The 17,127-nt window shown below is 38.3% G+C and overlaps 2 protein-coding genes and 1 non-coding gene across 3 annotated transcripts; 2 read left to right on the forward strand and 1 right to left on the reverse strand.

Annotated features, from left to right (window-relative positions):
- The first annotated feature begins 455 nt into the window (after positions 1–455).
- On the forward strand, positions 456–7,286 carry LOC117627855. The gene is made up of 8 exons (XM_034360121.1): positions 456–916; positions 1,856–1,918; positions 2,418–3,164; positions 3,313–3,447; positions 3,599–3,682; positions 5,313–5,372; positions 5,468–5,554; positions 6,626–7,286. The coding sequence occupies exons 1-8, from the start codon at positions 560–562 to the stop codon at positions 6,914–6,916; spliced, it is 1,824 nt and encodes a 607-aa protein (XP_034216012.1). The 5' UTR covers positions 456–559; the 3' UTR covers positions 6,917–7,286.
- Positions 7,287–9,616: 2,330 nt separating this feature from the next.
- Positions 9,617–13,787, forward strand: LOC117629203. Its single transcript, XM_034361714.1, has 3 exons — positions 9,617–10,029; positions 10,922–12,818; positions 13,077–13,787. Exons 2-3 carry the CDS (start codon positions 10,938–10,940, stop codon positions 13,404–13,406), a joined length of 2,211 nt encoding a protein of 736 aa, XP_034217605.1. The 5' UTR covers positions 9,617–10,029; positions 10,922–10,937; the 3' UTR covers positions 13,407–13,787.
- Positions 13,788–14,298: 511 nt separating this feature from the next.
- Positions 14,299–14,370, reverse strand: TRNAD-GUC. Its single transcript has one exon. It is a non-coding gene; the product is annotated as a tRNA-Asp (tRNA).
- Between the last annotated feature and the right edge of the window lie 2,757 nt (positions 14,371–17,127).

A 17,127-nucleotide genomic window follows, 5' to 3' on the forward strand; every position in this document is an offset into this window, starting at 1 on the left:
CTCAAATGCTGAGGCAGAGCTCTTATTTACTGTTGGCATTCACGTCTAACGGTTGTTGGAATTTCCCCTCAGTAGTCACCGCGGGTAATCACAGCCCACTAACTCATCATCACCGCCACGTATTCACCAGCGTTCTCCAATCCTATACACTTAAGCACACATCACATAAAACCTATCCCTCTGGGAAGCTTGTACCTTCCGGACAATACGTTGTCCTTACTTCTCAACACGTGGCAGAAAAGGGTAATTTCGGCCTTTACGTACACCTTTGAAGCAAAAAATAGTATCTCCATTTTCTACACTTGCTTCCAGACCAAACGGACCGGCTGCCGTCATCACCTAAAACAAGATACACGTGGCCGCTAACAGTGGCAAATCCGAAATTCCAGTAAACTACAAGCCCATTTTCAAAATCCCCAAGTGCGTTTATAAACAGCGGAGAGACACACGTCATCATTCTGAGAGCTCCCTAGTCTGAGACAGAGCAGAGACCGAGAGAGAGAGACGACGGGCCCTTGACATCGATCACACCCACCAAACCGCACCGTTTCACCTTAGAATGGGGAACAGAAGGTTCGCGCAGGTCTCGACCAGCGACGACGAAGACGACGTCGCACCGCAAAACCAGCAGTTGGAGGAGGAGAACGGGTCGTCGAAGAAGAGGAAGCATATGAAGCTTCGAGAGGGAGAAGAAGAAGAGCCAGAAGAGGAAGAGAAGCACAAGAGTAAGAAGAGGAAGGGAAAGAAAGGGAAAAATGTTAGGGACGAATCGGCGTCGGAGAGCGAAGACAACGAGGAAGAGCCACAGCTAGAGGACGCGAAGCCGATTGGCGAGGTCGTTAGGCTTTCAGGGAAGGGGAGGGGTCGCAGGCAACACTACGAGGCGTTTGAGTATGACGGCAACCGATACGACCTGGTAAGTTTGCGTTTTGGGCTCGGGTTTTGGGAGTTTGTGTTTATTGGTTGGGTTTTAGGGCTTTGATTTATCGATTTCATGGTGGCTTATTGAACGCATTGTTTGATTAATTGGGATAAATTGAAGAACTGTTAGCAATTGTGAATTTTGGTTATTTTGTTTCTTGAGACTTTCAGTTTGGGTTTTGATTGTTGAGTTTGTAGGGTTTGGCTGATTCGTTTGGTGGAAAAACGAATGGTTTTGATTCATTGCTTCACAGATACATAGATATTTACTCTCCATTGTTTGGAAAGTGTTGTTTAAGTTGGCATTACGGTAGCATTTACTTTCGGAACTTCTTTGTTCATTTATAGGGAAATTTAGGAAACTAGAATGTGATTTTTCAGTTTCGTCTATGTTTCCCTCCCTGAGAAATGTTTTTTTCCATGGTGTGGGTATGTTACATAGACATGGGTTGAGTGTCAGATGTGGGTATGTGTCTAAGCTTCAGGTTCACCTGTTTTCCTTAGATTTTTCTATTTGGAGCAGCCATACCATTTCATTGTCTTGTATCATTGACATGATTAAGTTGGGGTAAAGATTGAAGTTAAGTGTCTATGCAAATAATTTGCATTGCTTATGTCTTGCTGTTGGTATAATGTATGCATTCCTTACATACAGAAGATTCTCATCAAGTGTTATATTTGTCCTGTGCAATTGCTGCACATTTGTATGCTCTGAAAATGTTTTACAAATGTTGTTGTTTCTTAAATTTCTCTATTGCTGCTTGTTTTTATGTACTGTCTTCCTATTTTTCTTCTTGATATTGTGGTAATTAGGTGTTTTTCTCCGTATATCATTTTGAAAAGGTTCAGGTTGAAAAATTTTCATTTTCTGGGAATGGTATCACTTTGTTTATTTCATTAATTTTTTGGTGCTGATCCTGTAATCATTTTGTAGGAGGATGCGGTTCTTCTAATTCCCGAGGATAGAAAACAAAAGCCTTATGTGGCAATTATTAAGGTACTTGCTTTATGAAATTATCATACGACTTTCCTTGCATGGATATTAATTGTGTTACACATACACATACGTTATTGATGTAAGTGGTAAACGGTATCGAGGTAAAAAAAGGATGAGTCCATAGATTTACATACCCATGCAAGTTGTTTAGTTGCTTCTGTGTCATTTCAGTCTCTGGGTGAAGGAAGATTTTGTCTCATGTATTGTTCATCACTTCTTTCTCTGTGATTACTTTGTCCTCACCTTTTCCTATTTAAATAAAAACCTTTTGCTTGATTATCTGCCTGGAAAGTCTTGGTATGTTGGTTTGTCTTAAATACATGTATTCTTGCCCTTTTTGTGGGCTGCTAGCCAATTTCCTAATGTAATCCAAACATGTTTTTGTGATGTTATGGGCAGCATGTTTGTTTTCTGATTATTTTCATTCACTTTCTTTCTCCTTTACATTTACAACGACTTTATCTTTAATTTGTGACTGCTGGAACTGGTAATTAACTAGGATATAAGTAAGACCAGAGATGGGAGCATGATGGTATTAGGACAGTGGTTTTATCGACCTGAAGAGGCAGAGAAAAAAGCTGGTGGAAACTGGCAGTCACGTGACACAAGGGAGTTGTTCTATAGTTTCCATCGTGATGAGGTTCCAGCAGAATCTGTAATGCATAGATGTGTGGTGCATTTTGTTCCTTTAAACAAGCAGCTACCAAGTCGTAAACAGCATCCTGGCTTCATTGTGCAAAAGGTGTATGACACCCAAGGGAAAAAACTTTGGAAGCTGACAGATAGGGATTATGAGGAAGATAAGCAGCATGAGATTGACTTACTAGTTCAGAAAACTATTGGAAGATTGGGAGATCTTCCTGATATAGAGACTGCAGATACCACCCTTAATCAGGATGAGCAGTTCAAGACTAAAAGAAGTTTGATAAAAAAGAACATATCACCCCTTGATGTTTCTAGGGTGGAAGAAGCAATAACTAAGCCTGGTCAAAATCAAAAAGCTGAAACTCCTGGAAGCAGGACTAATTCCTCAGAATATCATTCCATTTTAGTCAAGTTCACGGCACTAACTGGAGACACACATCGTGATAGATGGTTGGAGAAACTTCTTGAAAATATTAGGCATGCATGCAATTCTGCTGACATCATGAACGGAGATGAAAAGAGGAAATCTGGTTCTGATGATATTGCCCATGCAAGTGACTGTAAGTCCCCAGAAGTTGGAAATGGATCTCATAATCTCAAGGTATGGAGTACATTCTTTTTCCCACTCAAGGTATATATATATATTTTTTTGGTTTTCGGGCGAATGGGGTGCATTGAAAATCAGGAGTGGATGGGCGAGGAGATGTTATACCTTATACCTCACACGTTAACTTTACTGTCTCATACAGAGTGGCAAGTCTTTTCACTGGCCAGATGATGCTGTTCGTGCAGTTACTTCTCTGGAAAAGGCCTCTCATGAGTCTCTCTCCTCGGATTCCACGAAGTATAACCAAAAGTTGCGGCAACTGTGGTTCAATATCCAGGTCAGAAGGCTCTGTGTGCTTATATGCTCTTGTTTGGTTTGTTTGAGGTCAAGGCTTTTTTTTAATACTATTTGCTGCTGAAGTCTATGTTGAAGATGTTAATGTCTTCAAATGTCTTATGTTGTGCTTATATTTCTTCTATTTTTTGCAGAGAAATTCATTCCTAGCCCGCCGGCTGCTAAATCAAGAGTTGGAACCTTTAACAATAGTGAACATGTCACCTGATGAGCTAAAGGTATGGTCTTTATCATGCTTTGGTATATAGTTGTTCAGTTTTGAGATGATTCTCAAGGAAGATAAATTCTAATTTGATTTTGATCAGACTCAGTTTCCTTTAGCTGGATTTGTCACAATGGCCATTTTTGTAACATCTGTGCTGACTATGTCGTCCTTCTAGTCTTACTTAGTGATGGCTAAGACAGGGGGGATGGAAAGTGTTTATGCTGTCAGCTTAACTGGTCTCAAGTAGGCATTTTATTGGGTGATGGGAGCATTGATGTATTGTTACAACATGTCTCTTATGAATTTTGTGACATTCCAGTTATTCTATTCCTCACACCTCTGTTTGTTACCCCGTGTCCAATGAAACCATTAGAAGCATTACTTCGGCTATTGTATTGGTCGTATTTTATGTAAGCCTCTGGTTTGATTATTTGGGTTGGCCATGATGAACTTTTTTTTTTCCTTCTTCTTTTCTGTTTCCAATCAGATTTTTTTTTGTTCTTTTCTAGCTCCTTACAAAATATGACCATGAGTACCTTTTTCCTTAAAAGATTGAAGAGTTTTAAGGTGCTTTTTTTTTTTCTGTAGCTCTACCAGCATGATTTTCAAAATTCATTTCTATTTGTTTCTAGAACTTCTGTGAGTTTATCTTCCTTTCCACCTCCTTCCTTTTTTGTATAGAGTAGGTCCAGTAGGCACACATGTCGTATATCCCTAGATGTTGTCTTTCTTCGGGTAGTCCATGTAAAGTTTCTAAGAGAATAACTTGGCAAGTGTGTTCAACTGGTGGAGGTATGTTGATATGTCTGTCTATAAAATCAAGGAACTTCAATTCCTTGTGTGGGAGCGGAAACTAGAATTCCGATTTAAAAATTTGTTCGTAACATCCAAATAGGTCTATTTTTGTCATGGGTGCCTCGGTTTTGACGGGTAAGGGACTATTTCCTGAGATGGTTGTTCATGTGCAACAAAGGCCTTGTGTGGGTTCAGAAACTAAAATTTGTTCGTAACATCCAAACAGGTCTAGTTTTGTCATGGGTGCCTCAGTATTAATGGATAAGGGACAATTGCCTGAGATGGTTTGTTCATGGGCAACAAAGGCCTACGTATTAGACTGATAGATTTAATGATTATGAAAATTCCAATGATATTATGATCTCAATAGCAAGGATGGCATAGAGATCCATGTAAACCATTTCATTTCTGTTGAATTAAGGCATAGTTGAGTTGATTTGTTCTTTTTATTTTGCATCTTTTAACTAACAATCATAAGATATACTGAAGGGTTAACTCCTTGGATGTTTATGCGTGAAGTTATTCTGGTTTTAGTTGGATTGCCGGAGTAGTTGAAGAGAATGTTTACATTTAGTTTTAGCCTTATGTCAAGTTTACTTTGATCAAATTCTTTTGGTATTTATGCTTTCACTCATTTTATATGAATGTTTCCAATTGTGCAAGAATAGAATAAATGGTAGTGTGCTTCCCTCCGCCCTGGGTTGAATATGGTATCTTGACATGACACGTTTTGAGACTCAATGGCCAACATTTAGTGTATGCAAAAGTATTTGTGATTTGTTTTGTATCACTGCTCTTGCTTCAAGGTTTTCATTTGTCTTTAACTATGGCCCTTTAACAAACTTCAGGAGGGTTTAACGGCTGAGGAGAGAGCAAAGAAGGAGCCTGATGACTGGGAGCGTATGCAGGTCCTTCTATTTGTAGCTGAAGTTGATTTTGGTTACCTTGCACTCTGCAGTGCATAGGTTTTGCGCGCATTATTGACTTCTTGCCTATGAAACAGATGACGGATGCTCGTTGCTCAAGATGCTCTGAGTTCAAGGTGGGAGTTAGGGACATCATTCAAGCAGGACATGGTGCTCGTTATCAGGTTGGTGCATTTATAAATTCTGGATGAGTGCATGAATCATGGAAAATTCTGCTTCTTCAATAGATCAAATTTGTTATTTAAAATAATTTTTATTCATCACTCTTTATAGGGCCTAATATATAATATGATATGAAATGGAGAGGTTAGTGGCAATTACTTTTGCCTCTACATTCTGCTTTTTAAATTGGGATAATACACTGGTGGAAGCAACGCTTCATAATGGCTAATGTTTGCGGAATAAGTCTGGTGTCCAGCACTCCTGCTCCGATCAAAACACCAAAAAAAAAAAAAAACAAAACAAAACAAGAAAATAAAATAAAATGTTTCTAATGTCATACCAGTTCAGGATTAGGGTTGATTTAAGTAATCTGAAAGTCATGCCCACTGTCTGTAAGGCAAGCATCAACTATGGCGGGGGTTTGTAGCTTCTCCCTTTGGAATTCCAACCCACTTTTCCTCTTTAAATTGTAATATTTGGATGTTACATGTGGATCAAAGCCGATGATCCCCCTAGTTGCACCAATGCGATCCTTACATTAGTTGTTCTGTTTGGTTTCTATTTTTGCCTCATGTTGCCCGTGGTCATAGCGTCCGCCTTTGGAGGTTGCTATTCAAAGTTTGAAATTTCCTGTGAATTCCAACACCTCGAGTCCCTTAAGTCTTGTTATTTTACTCGTACTCTCTGACTAAAATGGGTGGTAATGACCAGCTCATATGTGTGAGTTTAAGTAAGCAGATGCTTATAGTGGATTATGACAATATTTTTATGCTTATATGTAGAGATAATGCAAAGAATTTTTTTTCTGCTGCATGAAATGTTATAACTGATTATCATTCATGTTGGACGATGTTAATATTCGAACCCAGACAAGTAACATGATGGATGGAAAATGCCCTAATGATGATTTCATTAAGAAATTGTCATTGAGTATACTTGTAGATTAGATATTTGATTATTTGTTTTTATTAAGTTATGCAGTGTGTTTCAAAGGTAATTTAGATTGTGACACAGCTGTAGCACTTGTTTCATTGTTGCAACTGGCATTTTACTCACTACATTTTTGCTTTCAGCTGGAGTGTATTGCCTGTGGCCATTCGTGGTATGCCGCTCGGGATGCAGTTTCGATGCTCACAATTGATGCACCTAGTTCTAACAAGAACGTGGGTACAGCTCCATTAGCCACTGCCAAATTTGAAGATGTTGAGAAGAAGCTGGTGAGTCCTCGTGAATCTGACAAGGCAGCAGCCAAGGACACTTTGAAAAAAACAACTGAAGCATTTATGCCAGTCTTGGATGCGCAAAGATCATTTAGTAAGTCTAGAAAGGAAGAAAATTCAGAATCAACAAAGAAAGCTGAGTAGAAATGTTGGGCAGCCTTCATAGTTTTGTGTTTAGAAAGGTAGGTTTATCAATTTTCTAGGAAATTCTGCGTAGTAGTAGACTTGTACAGAACTTAGTATACACATGCATATGCTAATCGATGGTTTTCCCCGACTCGGCGACAGTTTTAACCAAGTTAAATATGTTTCTTCACATAGGATATACCCCTCTGCCCCGAGGGTTTAGCGTAGATAGTTTTAACATGCTCAAGAGCTGAAATTCTGTATCTGCTGTAGACGCTCCAAATTAGAATAGACTGACCGGATGTCAGAATATAGATGAGAATTGATGTCACTAAGTTCCAGACAAGTAATGGAGATGGCCTTCTACCTGTTTTCTTTGTTCTGTTAATGAATTTTGTTGCTTGTTTTTGGTTTCTTACAATGGGATATTCAAACTACTCTAATCAATGACCACTCTCCTGACTAGTTGGCCTAAACTGAGATACGCATGTTTCTGTGTATTTAGTTGTGTAACCTATGATGTGCCCATGTCTATTGGTGATTGGTTTTAAGACAGACATGCTGTGGCTGTGGGTCATTGCATATTTCTGATGTCATTTGCATTAAATATACGCGGTTGGTATTTGGTAAACTTGTTAAAGATGAAAATCGAAAAGTGAAGAAAATATTAAGAATAATACAAATTGTAGTTAGTATCTGACAGAGGTGGGTGGAGCTCAAATGCATCTTGGATTGGATTATTGATAGCTACTTATTATTAATAGTAGAGCTCATTGGAGCCTAACCTTAATGAGAGTTACCAATAGTAGGAGGTTTTAGTTGAAATTGTAATGAAGTACTTTAAAGGATTTCTTTCACCTCTCATGACCTGCTATTGTGAGATTTATTTCTTACTTTTTACTTTTTCCTCATGAGAGTTACCACTTACCACAATCTATTGGCTAAAGGCTGACCTAGGAAATACAAGTTTTGAGAGGTTTTTGTTTTTAGAACAAAATTATTTACTTAAGTATAAAATAATTCCTCACCTGGATGCTTTCTTATTGATATGGGTATTCAAAGGTGGTGTTCAAGGAATTGACTGGCTCTTAGTCCAGTGATACTTATCTTTTCATCAGAGTTTGAAAATAGCACAAGTTCGAATTGTTAGTTATTTTTCTGAATTGTGAGGTTAAAAGGAATTTTTTTAAAAAAAAAAAATTTATAAATGCAATCTTTTGAATTTTGAATTTTTATTAAATCATGTAGAGTTTTAGAATAAATATGTTCTAATTGGTTAAGATTATTATTTACCAACCAACATTTAATTTAGTGATATTTCTTTTTCAATATCTGAGGAAGTCTCAAATTCACTCATTTATAGTAAAAGGAAAAATATGTAATATTTGCTTCAACCATGGAAAGTTCTCAACAAAAAAGAACAAAATCAAGAAAATCTCGTAATCACCTTCATTTGAGCGATCTGAAATCAAGGCTTTTTGGTCACATAAATTTTCCTTCGGATTTACTATTTACAGTTTCACTGCCACCTTGGGTATAGTAATTAGTAATTACCAAGCACCAATTTAAAATTAAAAGAGAAAAACAAGAAAAAATAGAAAATTAGGGTTACGTGACGTGAATCTAAGATTCCGTGGGTGTGATGTGACCGACCGACTGCTTCAGCTTTGTCTCCTCCTGCCCAATCCAATCACATGAACACACTTGTACCATTTTCTCCTTTGCCTTCGCTCTTCTTTCTTGCTTTTCCATTCCAACAGTACAAATGTACGAAACTGCCCATCCCTATCATTTTCATTTCATCAAAACACAATAAAGAAAGAAACCAAGAATTTTTATTTATTTATTTGTTTTTATTTATACAAATTCACCCTATGTAAGTTAAAGTATCATTGCAAGCAAAACAAAATCCATTACTTCTTACTATGAATTAATGAGTTGAGTTGACCTATTTATTAGTGTTAATCTTTACATGAAATCTGTGTTCCATTCTCATATTGTCTGTTGCTATTAATTATTTTCTTATCTTTAATCTAATTGACAATATATCAACAGCTAATCTTTTTAGTATTGACTTTGTGGTTATTCCCTCCTTTTTCCATCCCCTCATTTCTCTCATTTTCCTCAAATATGTAAAATCATTTCAACACAATCTCACCCTTAATATTGATGGCAAATAAGTTATATAAATGGCTAAGATTAAAACGAGTCACACAATAGAGGGCATTCTTGTCATCGACCAGGCCTCTAATATTTTGAGAGTTATGAGGAGTTTAGAGTAATATTACTAGGGCAAGATCTGAATTTCACTACATTAATTTAATGATTTGATAATTAATTATGGGGAACCGTCAGATTAATTGTGGGATTCCAGTCCTTGATATTTGCAATTTCCCAAACCATAAGATAACAATTTGTGACAGAGCTAAAGGACACCAACCTTATCAAAATGCCAAAAATACCCTCAAATAAAACCACACAAATGGTCCACAAAATGGCACTATCGTCTTTTTATAACATGGGTCCCCTCTTCAAGGCTGCCACATCACTGGTCTAAGTGTACATACAATTTATTTATTATTAAAAAAATAATAATAATAAAAAAACAGCATATGATGACTTGGAAGGGCATGGCTTTTAGTAGACATGAACAGAGACTTAGCAGCTCTTTGTCTCTCAATGCAACTCTCTTGCTTGTTTAAACTCTTCCTCTTGCTTGTGTTGTGTGACTGAGTGAGTGAGAGGGACTTCTTGTATTTGTGCAGTCTTACTCTTTCTTGTTTTCTCTCTCTTTATCATCTCAGGCATGCTTTCTCTCTCTTACATTGTCTCACCCCATCATCTTCTTTTTCTCTCTCTAGACTTCACTTTTTGTGTCTATCCTGCTTTACTGCCCTTGGCCTTGTTCTGATTAATTTCATTTTTTCCCCTTTAGCTTTTTCGGACACTAGCGGAATTTTAAGCAGGCTTTGGGGTCACAGTTTGCTGTTCCTTGACATTGAGTTTTGGGATGTTTTTGTTCTCTTCAAGACTTAGCGAGACTTTCAGTCCAAGAGATTGAAGAACATGATTGCATCTGCTGGTAGCTTGTTGGGTTTTCCTTTTGCTTCACTTATCTGAGATCTGGTGGGGTAAGGCCATTTTCTACAAGCATTCTTTTTTGGTTGGCTTGAAATGCAATGAAAATACAGCAAAGTACAGCAAGTTGTTTTCTTTTCTGTTTTTTTGGTTTTTTTTAAAGGAGAATATGTAGCTTTTAGCTGTATTACTTTACTCATTTTGGGGTACTTTTATAGTCAATAAGATTTCCTGTGTGCTTTTGGGTTATGGTTTCCATTTTCGTAGAGATCAAGGTTCTGGTGTTTTGAGGTTTATGTGATCTCAAAGTTTGGAATCATTGATGGGTTTTATGCCTTTTCAAACAATGGTTTTTGCCAAGGTGAGGATTTTAGAACTATTTTTTTTCAAGAATAGAAGACTCCAGATAATTTTGTTCTGGAATTTTTCTCCAGTTGAGCGTATGAGTTTATAGCTGCTATAAATTAGGATATATAAACAGCAGATAGAAATGCATTGCCATCAGTATATCTGTGTAAGCCATTTGCTCTAAAATCTCGTTTTATGCTTATTTGTGATTTATTCTGTTCTTATCAAGATTTGCAGAAGCATGTTCCTTTTCAATTGTCTGTTCCTGAGCATGAGAATAGATGAAAGTTGACCTTTTTCTCAAGGGGGGTAGTTTGGCATTTATTGCATTGTATTTAGACAAGTTTATTTTGGCATATGAAATGCAATACCTGCCAATGGTTTCAATTTTGCTAGCAGCTGAATGCTTTTACTTTGGTGTATTTGTACAACGTATTGCTTGCCTATTTTGGTGAAAGAATTTTAGTGCAAGAATTGTATTGATTTCTAGCCGTATTGTCAGAGTTAATTTCTATTTTAATGTAATAGATTGCTAGTGCGTAGCCATTGCTCCTGCAGATGATGATCTCTATCTTTTTGTTTCCATGTTTGTTGCAGAGTTTCAGATCTACCAATGGGACTAGAGATGGACTTCGATCGAAATCGCAGAGTGGGTCTGAGTCCTAACACTGTTCTCCCAATTCATCGGCGTCATTCCTTTGTTGAAAAGAGGAGCACAAAAGGAAAATCGAAAAGGAAAGATTTATTGAGCATAAAGGAGGATTTTGTTGAAATCAGCTTTCATCGCTACCGTAGCTCCTCTGGTAAAAGTGTTCCATCTAGACCTGTTGAGCAGGAAGTTAACTCAGACCTTAAACGAGGTTCTATATATCAAAGCTCCAAAGAGGTGAGGAAAATTAAGAAAATGGGCAGTTTTGATGGAAGGAGAAAGAATGAAATACCTCGAAGTAGTGATACTGCTTTCTCATACCGAATTGTTGATTCGATGTGTAGTTCAGATGAGGAAAGCTCACAGAATAGGTCTTCACTAATATCTTCGAAATCAGACTTGAATACACCATCTGGTGGTCGGCCTCGTGTTGAACCATGTTCATCAGATAGCTTGATTGATATTTGTCTGGATCCAGATAACAGGGAAAAGCACTCTGCTGAAGCTTTAGGAGAATATTCAGTGGATCTGAAACTAAGAAGTGACCCTGTTGCTGGACCTCTAAACAACGGTAATGAACTTCTTGAAAGAGACCAAGTTCACACATTGCACAAGTCATTTTCTGCTAAGGTGGAAATGCTTCATTCTCCTTCACCATTAGGGAGTGCTCGGTCATCGAGGGTCAGCTCAATGGTCAGGTTCAGCCCTATCAGAAGGATGTTCGATCCTTTCATGAAGTCCAAGTCTTTGCGAAGTCCAAGTTATGCAGTGGAACCTGGCAGAGCTAAAACTACTGAGACAGAAAACATGACAAGAAACTTGACATATCAGAAGTCTTTGTTGCCAGTCTTTTCAAATACAGCACAGAATCCAGACTGTGATCCTCAGTTTATCAAACGAGATAACCACCAATCTCTTGTTGCATGTTCACCAGTTCACCTACATGGCCATCTCAAGTTACAAAATAAACACGGAATGCCATTTTTTGAGTTTTCATTGAAGTGCTCCGAAGATGTCTTTGTGGCCAGGACGTGGAAAGCAGATAATGCTATTAATTGGGTGTATACTTTTCACTCCATTGGAAGTAGAAAGAAGAGCAATGCCAGTGGTTGGGGATTGTATGGTAGTGACAGAGAATCTTCAATGGTGGGACAGATGCAAGTTTCCTGTTATCTATGTTCAGAACTAAAAGATGGAGTTTTCGACAATTCCATGGTGACAGAGTTCGTGTTGTATGATGTATCTCATGCAAGGCAAACTGCAAGGCAAACTTTTGCAGCACGAGAAAACTCTAAATGTACCGTTGATGATGTTAAAACTCCAAAAGGTTCTAATCCGGGCACAGTGGGGGAAACTTTGAAGCTGAATGAGTCTGGTCCTACTAAAGTCAAACTTGAACAAAAACATGCTTCTGACAAGAGTGATTTTGGTTCTTCAGCCTTGGCGTCTGCCAATTTGCATCCAAACCTTGAAATTGCAGCCATTGTTATGCAAGTCCCCTTTGAAAAGAGAGAAAGCTTGAAATACAAGAGAGAGGATAAGACAAGTGATAAAGCCCATGAAAACCTACTTAATCTCTCTATGGTCGAACAGAAGAAGGATGCCCCTGATAGCCGAGGTCCAGGAAATGTGAAGGTGGTAATTCCAGCCGGAAACCATGGTATGCCGAGTGATGAAAGCAAAGGACCTTCGTCATTACTAGATCGATGGAGGCTGGGTGGAGGCTGCGACTGTGGTGGCTGGGACATGTCCTGTCCACTTATTGTCTTAAGCAATCCCCACACTCAATGTTCTGATAATCAACTGTTGGTGGAGAATCAACAGCCTTTGGAACTTTTTGTTCAGGTAATATTCTTTGATGTTGGAGAAAATTTATGACCATAGCTTGGACGGATGGAGTCCTTTTGTTAAATTTGGGATTATAAAGCCATCTGATGGTGTTAGGATTCCGGAAGACTAGATGATGCCTGCATTCAAATAAGCCATTTGATATCATCCTAGTTGACTTGCTGCGACTTTCATTCTTCATTCCTTTTGTTCATGTTTGGTAACAGATATATAGGGCATCTCATAAGCTATTGCTTGATTTTGATTTGTTTGCAGGGATCAAAGGAGAAAACACCAGCATTGTCCATGACAATGGTCGAAGAGGGACAGTATACAGTTGATTTTCATGCACAGTTATCCACATTACAAGCATTTTCTATTTGTGTTGCTATTCTACATGGTACAGAAACATCTGCAATGGCGGGGCAGGAGAGAAACAAACAGTTTTCACAGTGCAATTCATTGAAGGTCCTAATTGAGGAAGAAGTAAAATACTTAATCGAAGCAGTCACAGCAGGGGAGAAGAAGGAAGTAGCTAAGAGGGTAAAGAAAATCCAACCATCTTATGTGCTCAACCCACCTTTCTCTCCAATTGCACGAGTATAGATTTCAAGCAGCATTGATGGTTTTATCCAGAGAATCCCATAATGGCCTTAGAGAAGACCCCAAACATTTACCAGAATGAATGGAAGGGCATCAGCAACAGATGACTGAAATCACATTCCACTGGCACTGAGGGTCATCGGTGGGCAGCCTGCTCAATCAGGCAAAAAGGGCTGCCTCGAACGGTTACAGACTTTGTGAAACTGCCAAGTCTTTGCCATTGCCTGAGGGTTATTGCCACAGAGGGTCTAGCTCATTGATAATGTATCATTCAATTTGTTTTTCGACGTCCATAATCAAAGTGTCAACAGAATACAACACTGTCCATATTGAAATCTGTAGGGAAGGGAGAAATAGTAACCATATGAGAATTGGGAGATAACAGTCCTCTCTTTTGCCTTTTTTTTCCCTTTCATTTGTATTTTAGTAGAAGGGTAGCTTGGGCACTACATTCTTAAAATGGTTCCATGATGCTCTCTCTCCATTACTGTATATGGAGCCAGAAGACAAGAACGAACTTAGCAAATAATTTACCTCAAACAATTTTGAATAAATTGTTCACTTTCTTCCAATTGAATTGTCACTAGCATTTTTTTTTTCTTTTATACAAAATGATATTTGGGGAGGGAGGAATCTAACCTAGAATCCAAGATGCAATAAAAGTTGATGCTTTTAATAACTTGAGCTACAAGCTTGCTGTATTATCACTGGCTTGAAGCTAAAGAAAAAGGAAAAAGGATTGTCCACCTGATCGTTGCAATGGTTGTGCTTGTGAGTTGTTATTTTCTCTACATTAGTAGCCGTACCACAAATGGACAAATTAAACTCTCTCGCGGGAGATAGAAGAAAGGGAAACGGCGTGTCGTTTTCAAATGCAGCTAAACGTCAAAAAATGCGCCGTTGCCGGGGATCGAACCCGGGTCACCCGCGTGACAGGCGGGAATACTTACCACTATACTACAACGACCTTGTTGGTAGTAAAATGCGGTTGACATTATTAATATTACTTATTACGTGCAAAGGTGTTAAAATAAGAAAAAGACCCAACTGAGATTAAATTATCAAAAAGTTAGTTAAACAATTTCGCCTCAATGTGTTCACTTAAGAAAAAATTCAGTTCAAATAAAGGCACTGGGAGATGTGTGAAATAACTCATTTTAATACATGGCAAATTATTTTGACTCGAATTTGCAAGTCTCTACTATTTTGTATGTGAAAGGACTCCAATATCTTAAGTCAAATAAACGGTCGAACATATATGTTTATGTAGAAAGGATGAAATAAAGGGTTGAAGAAAGGGTATTTGTATATAAAAAAAATGATTAAAGAGTTGGAATAGTTTAACTTTAGATTCGATAGCACTTATTTTACACGGGTCATTTGATAAATAAAAAAAATTATATTAGAAGAGGTCGCAAGTTCGAATTTCGTCTCCCCATTTGATGAAATTTCCCTATAGTTATGGGAATGAAAGTCCTACCTAAAGATTACTTGGAGGGAATATTACCAATTTGACTAAGCTGACTGTCTCCTATACACAATGGACCGATGATTCTATAACATAGTTTAGCTGATATCATACATTTAAAATGTATAGTTGTGTGGCTATACTTTTTAAAACAAATATAATTAGCTAAGAAATATACTCTTTTTTTTCAGGAGAAATTCATTCATAAAACCACAGATGTACAAAGAGCGACATGATACAGTAGCCTCGTTAAAACCTTCCTAGGACAACCTCATGAGACAAATCCTAGGGGAGGAAAGAGTACCACACATGTCATGGACTAACATGAGAGTCTAATTCAGGTAACTTTGGACCATTACAATAAAAGAACAAGTCAAAAACAAAACCTAACACAAAGACCTCCGACAAGAACCGCAACTAGAGACCAATACAATAGACCCACATGAGAGGACCGTAGAAACCCCAAATAGTAAACCCACAGGAGAGGACCGCAGAACATCCCAATTGTCAAAAGAAGCCTTCTATGAGCAAAATCATAGTCCTTTGACACCCATACAAACTGTAAGTCATACCATAGTAGAAACCAGGAGAGAACACGGAGGATGAACACAGAAACAACAGTAAAAAGACCCATGAGAAGCACTCCACTTCAACTCAGAACCTGACAAAGAAAACCTCCTATGACCAAGCATAGTTCTTCGGTCAGTGCATAGTAAAGAAGAGCACCACATCCCAACAACTATCACCAGCGTTGATGCTGCTGTCGCCGTTAAAACAGAAACAAAACATCAGCCACTAGGTATCACAACTCTCTCTCAAGGAGAGACACAATCCAGCGTCACTACTGTCGCCGCCGCCGAGACAAAGACAACATCAATCACCTGGAACACAGCAAAAACAACAAAACAAAACAAACAGACAAACATACCTAGACTATCTGGGGAGGGGAATGGGAGGAGAAGAGGGTATAAGAGGAAAGGAAAATATGGGAGAAAAAGAAAGGGAGATGAGGAGAGGAATGGGAAGATGGGAGGAGGAGAGGAAGGGCAGTGACCACCTCCCCCTCTTAACTTCCTAGCGATTGGTTTTCAGCAAGAAGAAAAGGGATTAGAGTGCGGCTAGGGTTTTCTTCAGCTAAGAAATATACTTGGAAACTAAATTGAATCGCATCCGGATTCCAAGCCTCAAGGGCTTTGTAGCATCTCTACTCAAACAGTCAGCATCATGGCTATACCTTGTCCATATTAAAATTTAAGATGTCAAATGCTATATTTATTAGTTTCGGATAAAAACAGATATAAAGAAGAAAGAGGAACAAGAGGGCGGATATGTCATCTTAAAAACATTTATGAAAACAATCTATGCCTGCCAATAATAAGAAGTGAAGATTACAATATGCAGCAGGCAGGTAGGCAGGCAGGCAATGTGTCAATTTTTGAGGAGCTCTTCTTATAACACTACGCGAGCGAGCGAGCAAGCTCTTCAACACTCTCATCATCATCATCATCATCATCACCATCCCTTGGGCCTTGCACAAGGGAGTAATATCACATCACTTTGCTTGAGACGGGTGCATCTCTAATTCTCTATACGGCCTGTGTCGTTACCATGTCAAGCGGCCCAATCCTCATCACTAAGATCAGTGTCCTGCACAACACATGCTTAAAAACTCAGCCTTTTCCATACAAGTGTTGTTCCATCACCATCAATGGCTACCAAGAGCAAAAATTAAGTAGATGGATTTTTACTGGGAAACAGAAACAGTAATGACCATAGCACAAAGAGAAACACATATCACACCAGACACAAACATACCCCATCTTCTTTCTTCTTTGCCAAGCTTTTGCCTCCTCCACAAACACAGACGTCAAGGTTTTTCAATTTTTTTAAAAAAACAAATAATATAGCCGAGCGGCTATACGTGTTTGTAAATTTTTTTTAAAAATAAATTGTACGGCCGCTCGGCTATACTCGGTTTTGTAATTTTTAAAAGAGATAGCATAGCCGCGCGGCTATATCCGGAAAGTACAGCCGGCGGCTATATTTGGTTTCTGTTTTTGCCTAATTTTTTTAAAAAGAGAGAAAGTACAGCCGGCCGGCTATACTATTTGTTGGTGTTTCATGAACCTTTGAAGAGGGAAGCTGTACTTGACTTTGCACACTGGAGTCCACTTTCTGTATAAAATTGAGCAAAATAGCTGGTGGGTACATACAAAAGTAAAATTTTAATGTCGGAATTCACCAAATTAAGACAAA

The sequence above is a fragment of the Prunus dulcis genome, chromosome 5, assembly GCF_902201215.1.
Source record: "Prunus dulcis chromosome 5, ALMONDv2, whole genome shotgun sequence".
Lineage (NCBI taxonomy): Eukaryota > Viridiplantae > Streptophyta > Magnoliopsida > Rosales > Rosaceae > Prunus > Prunus dulcis.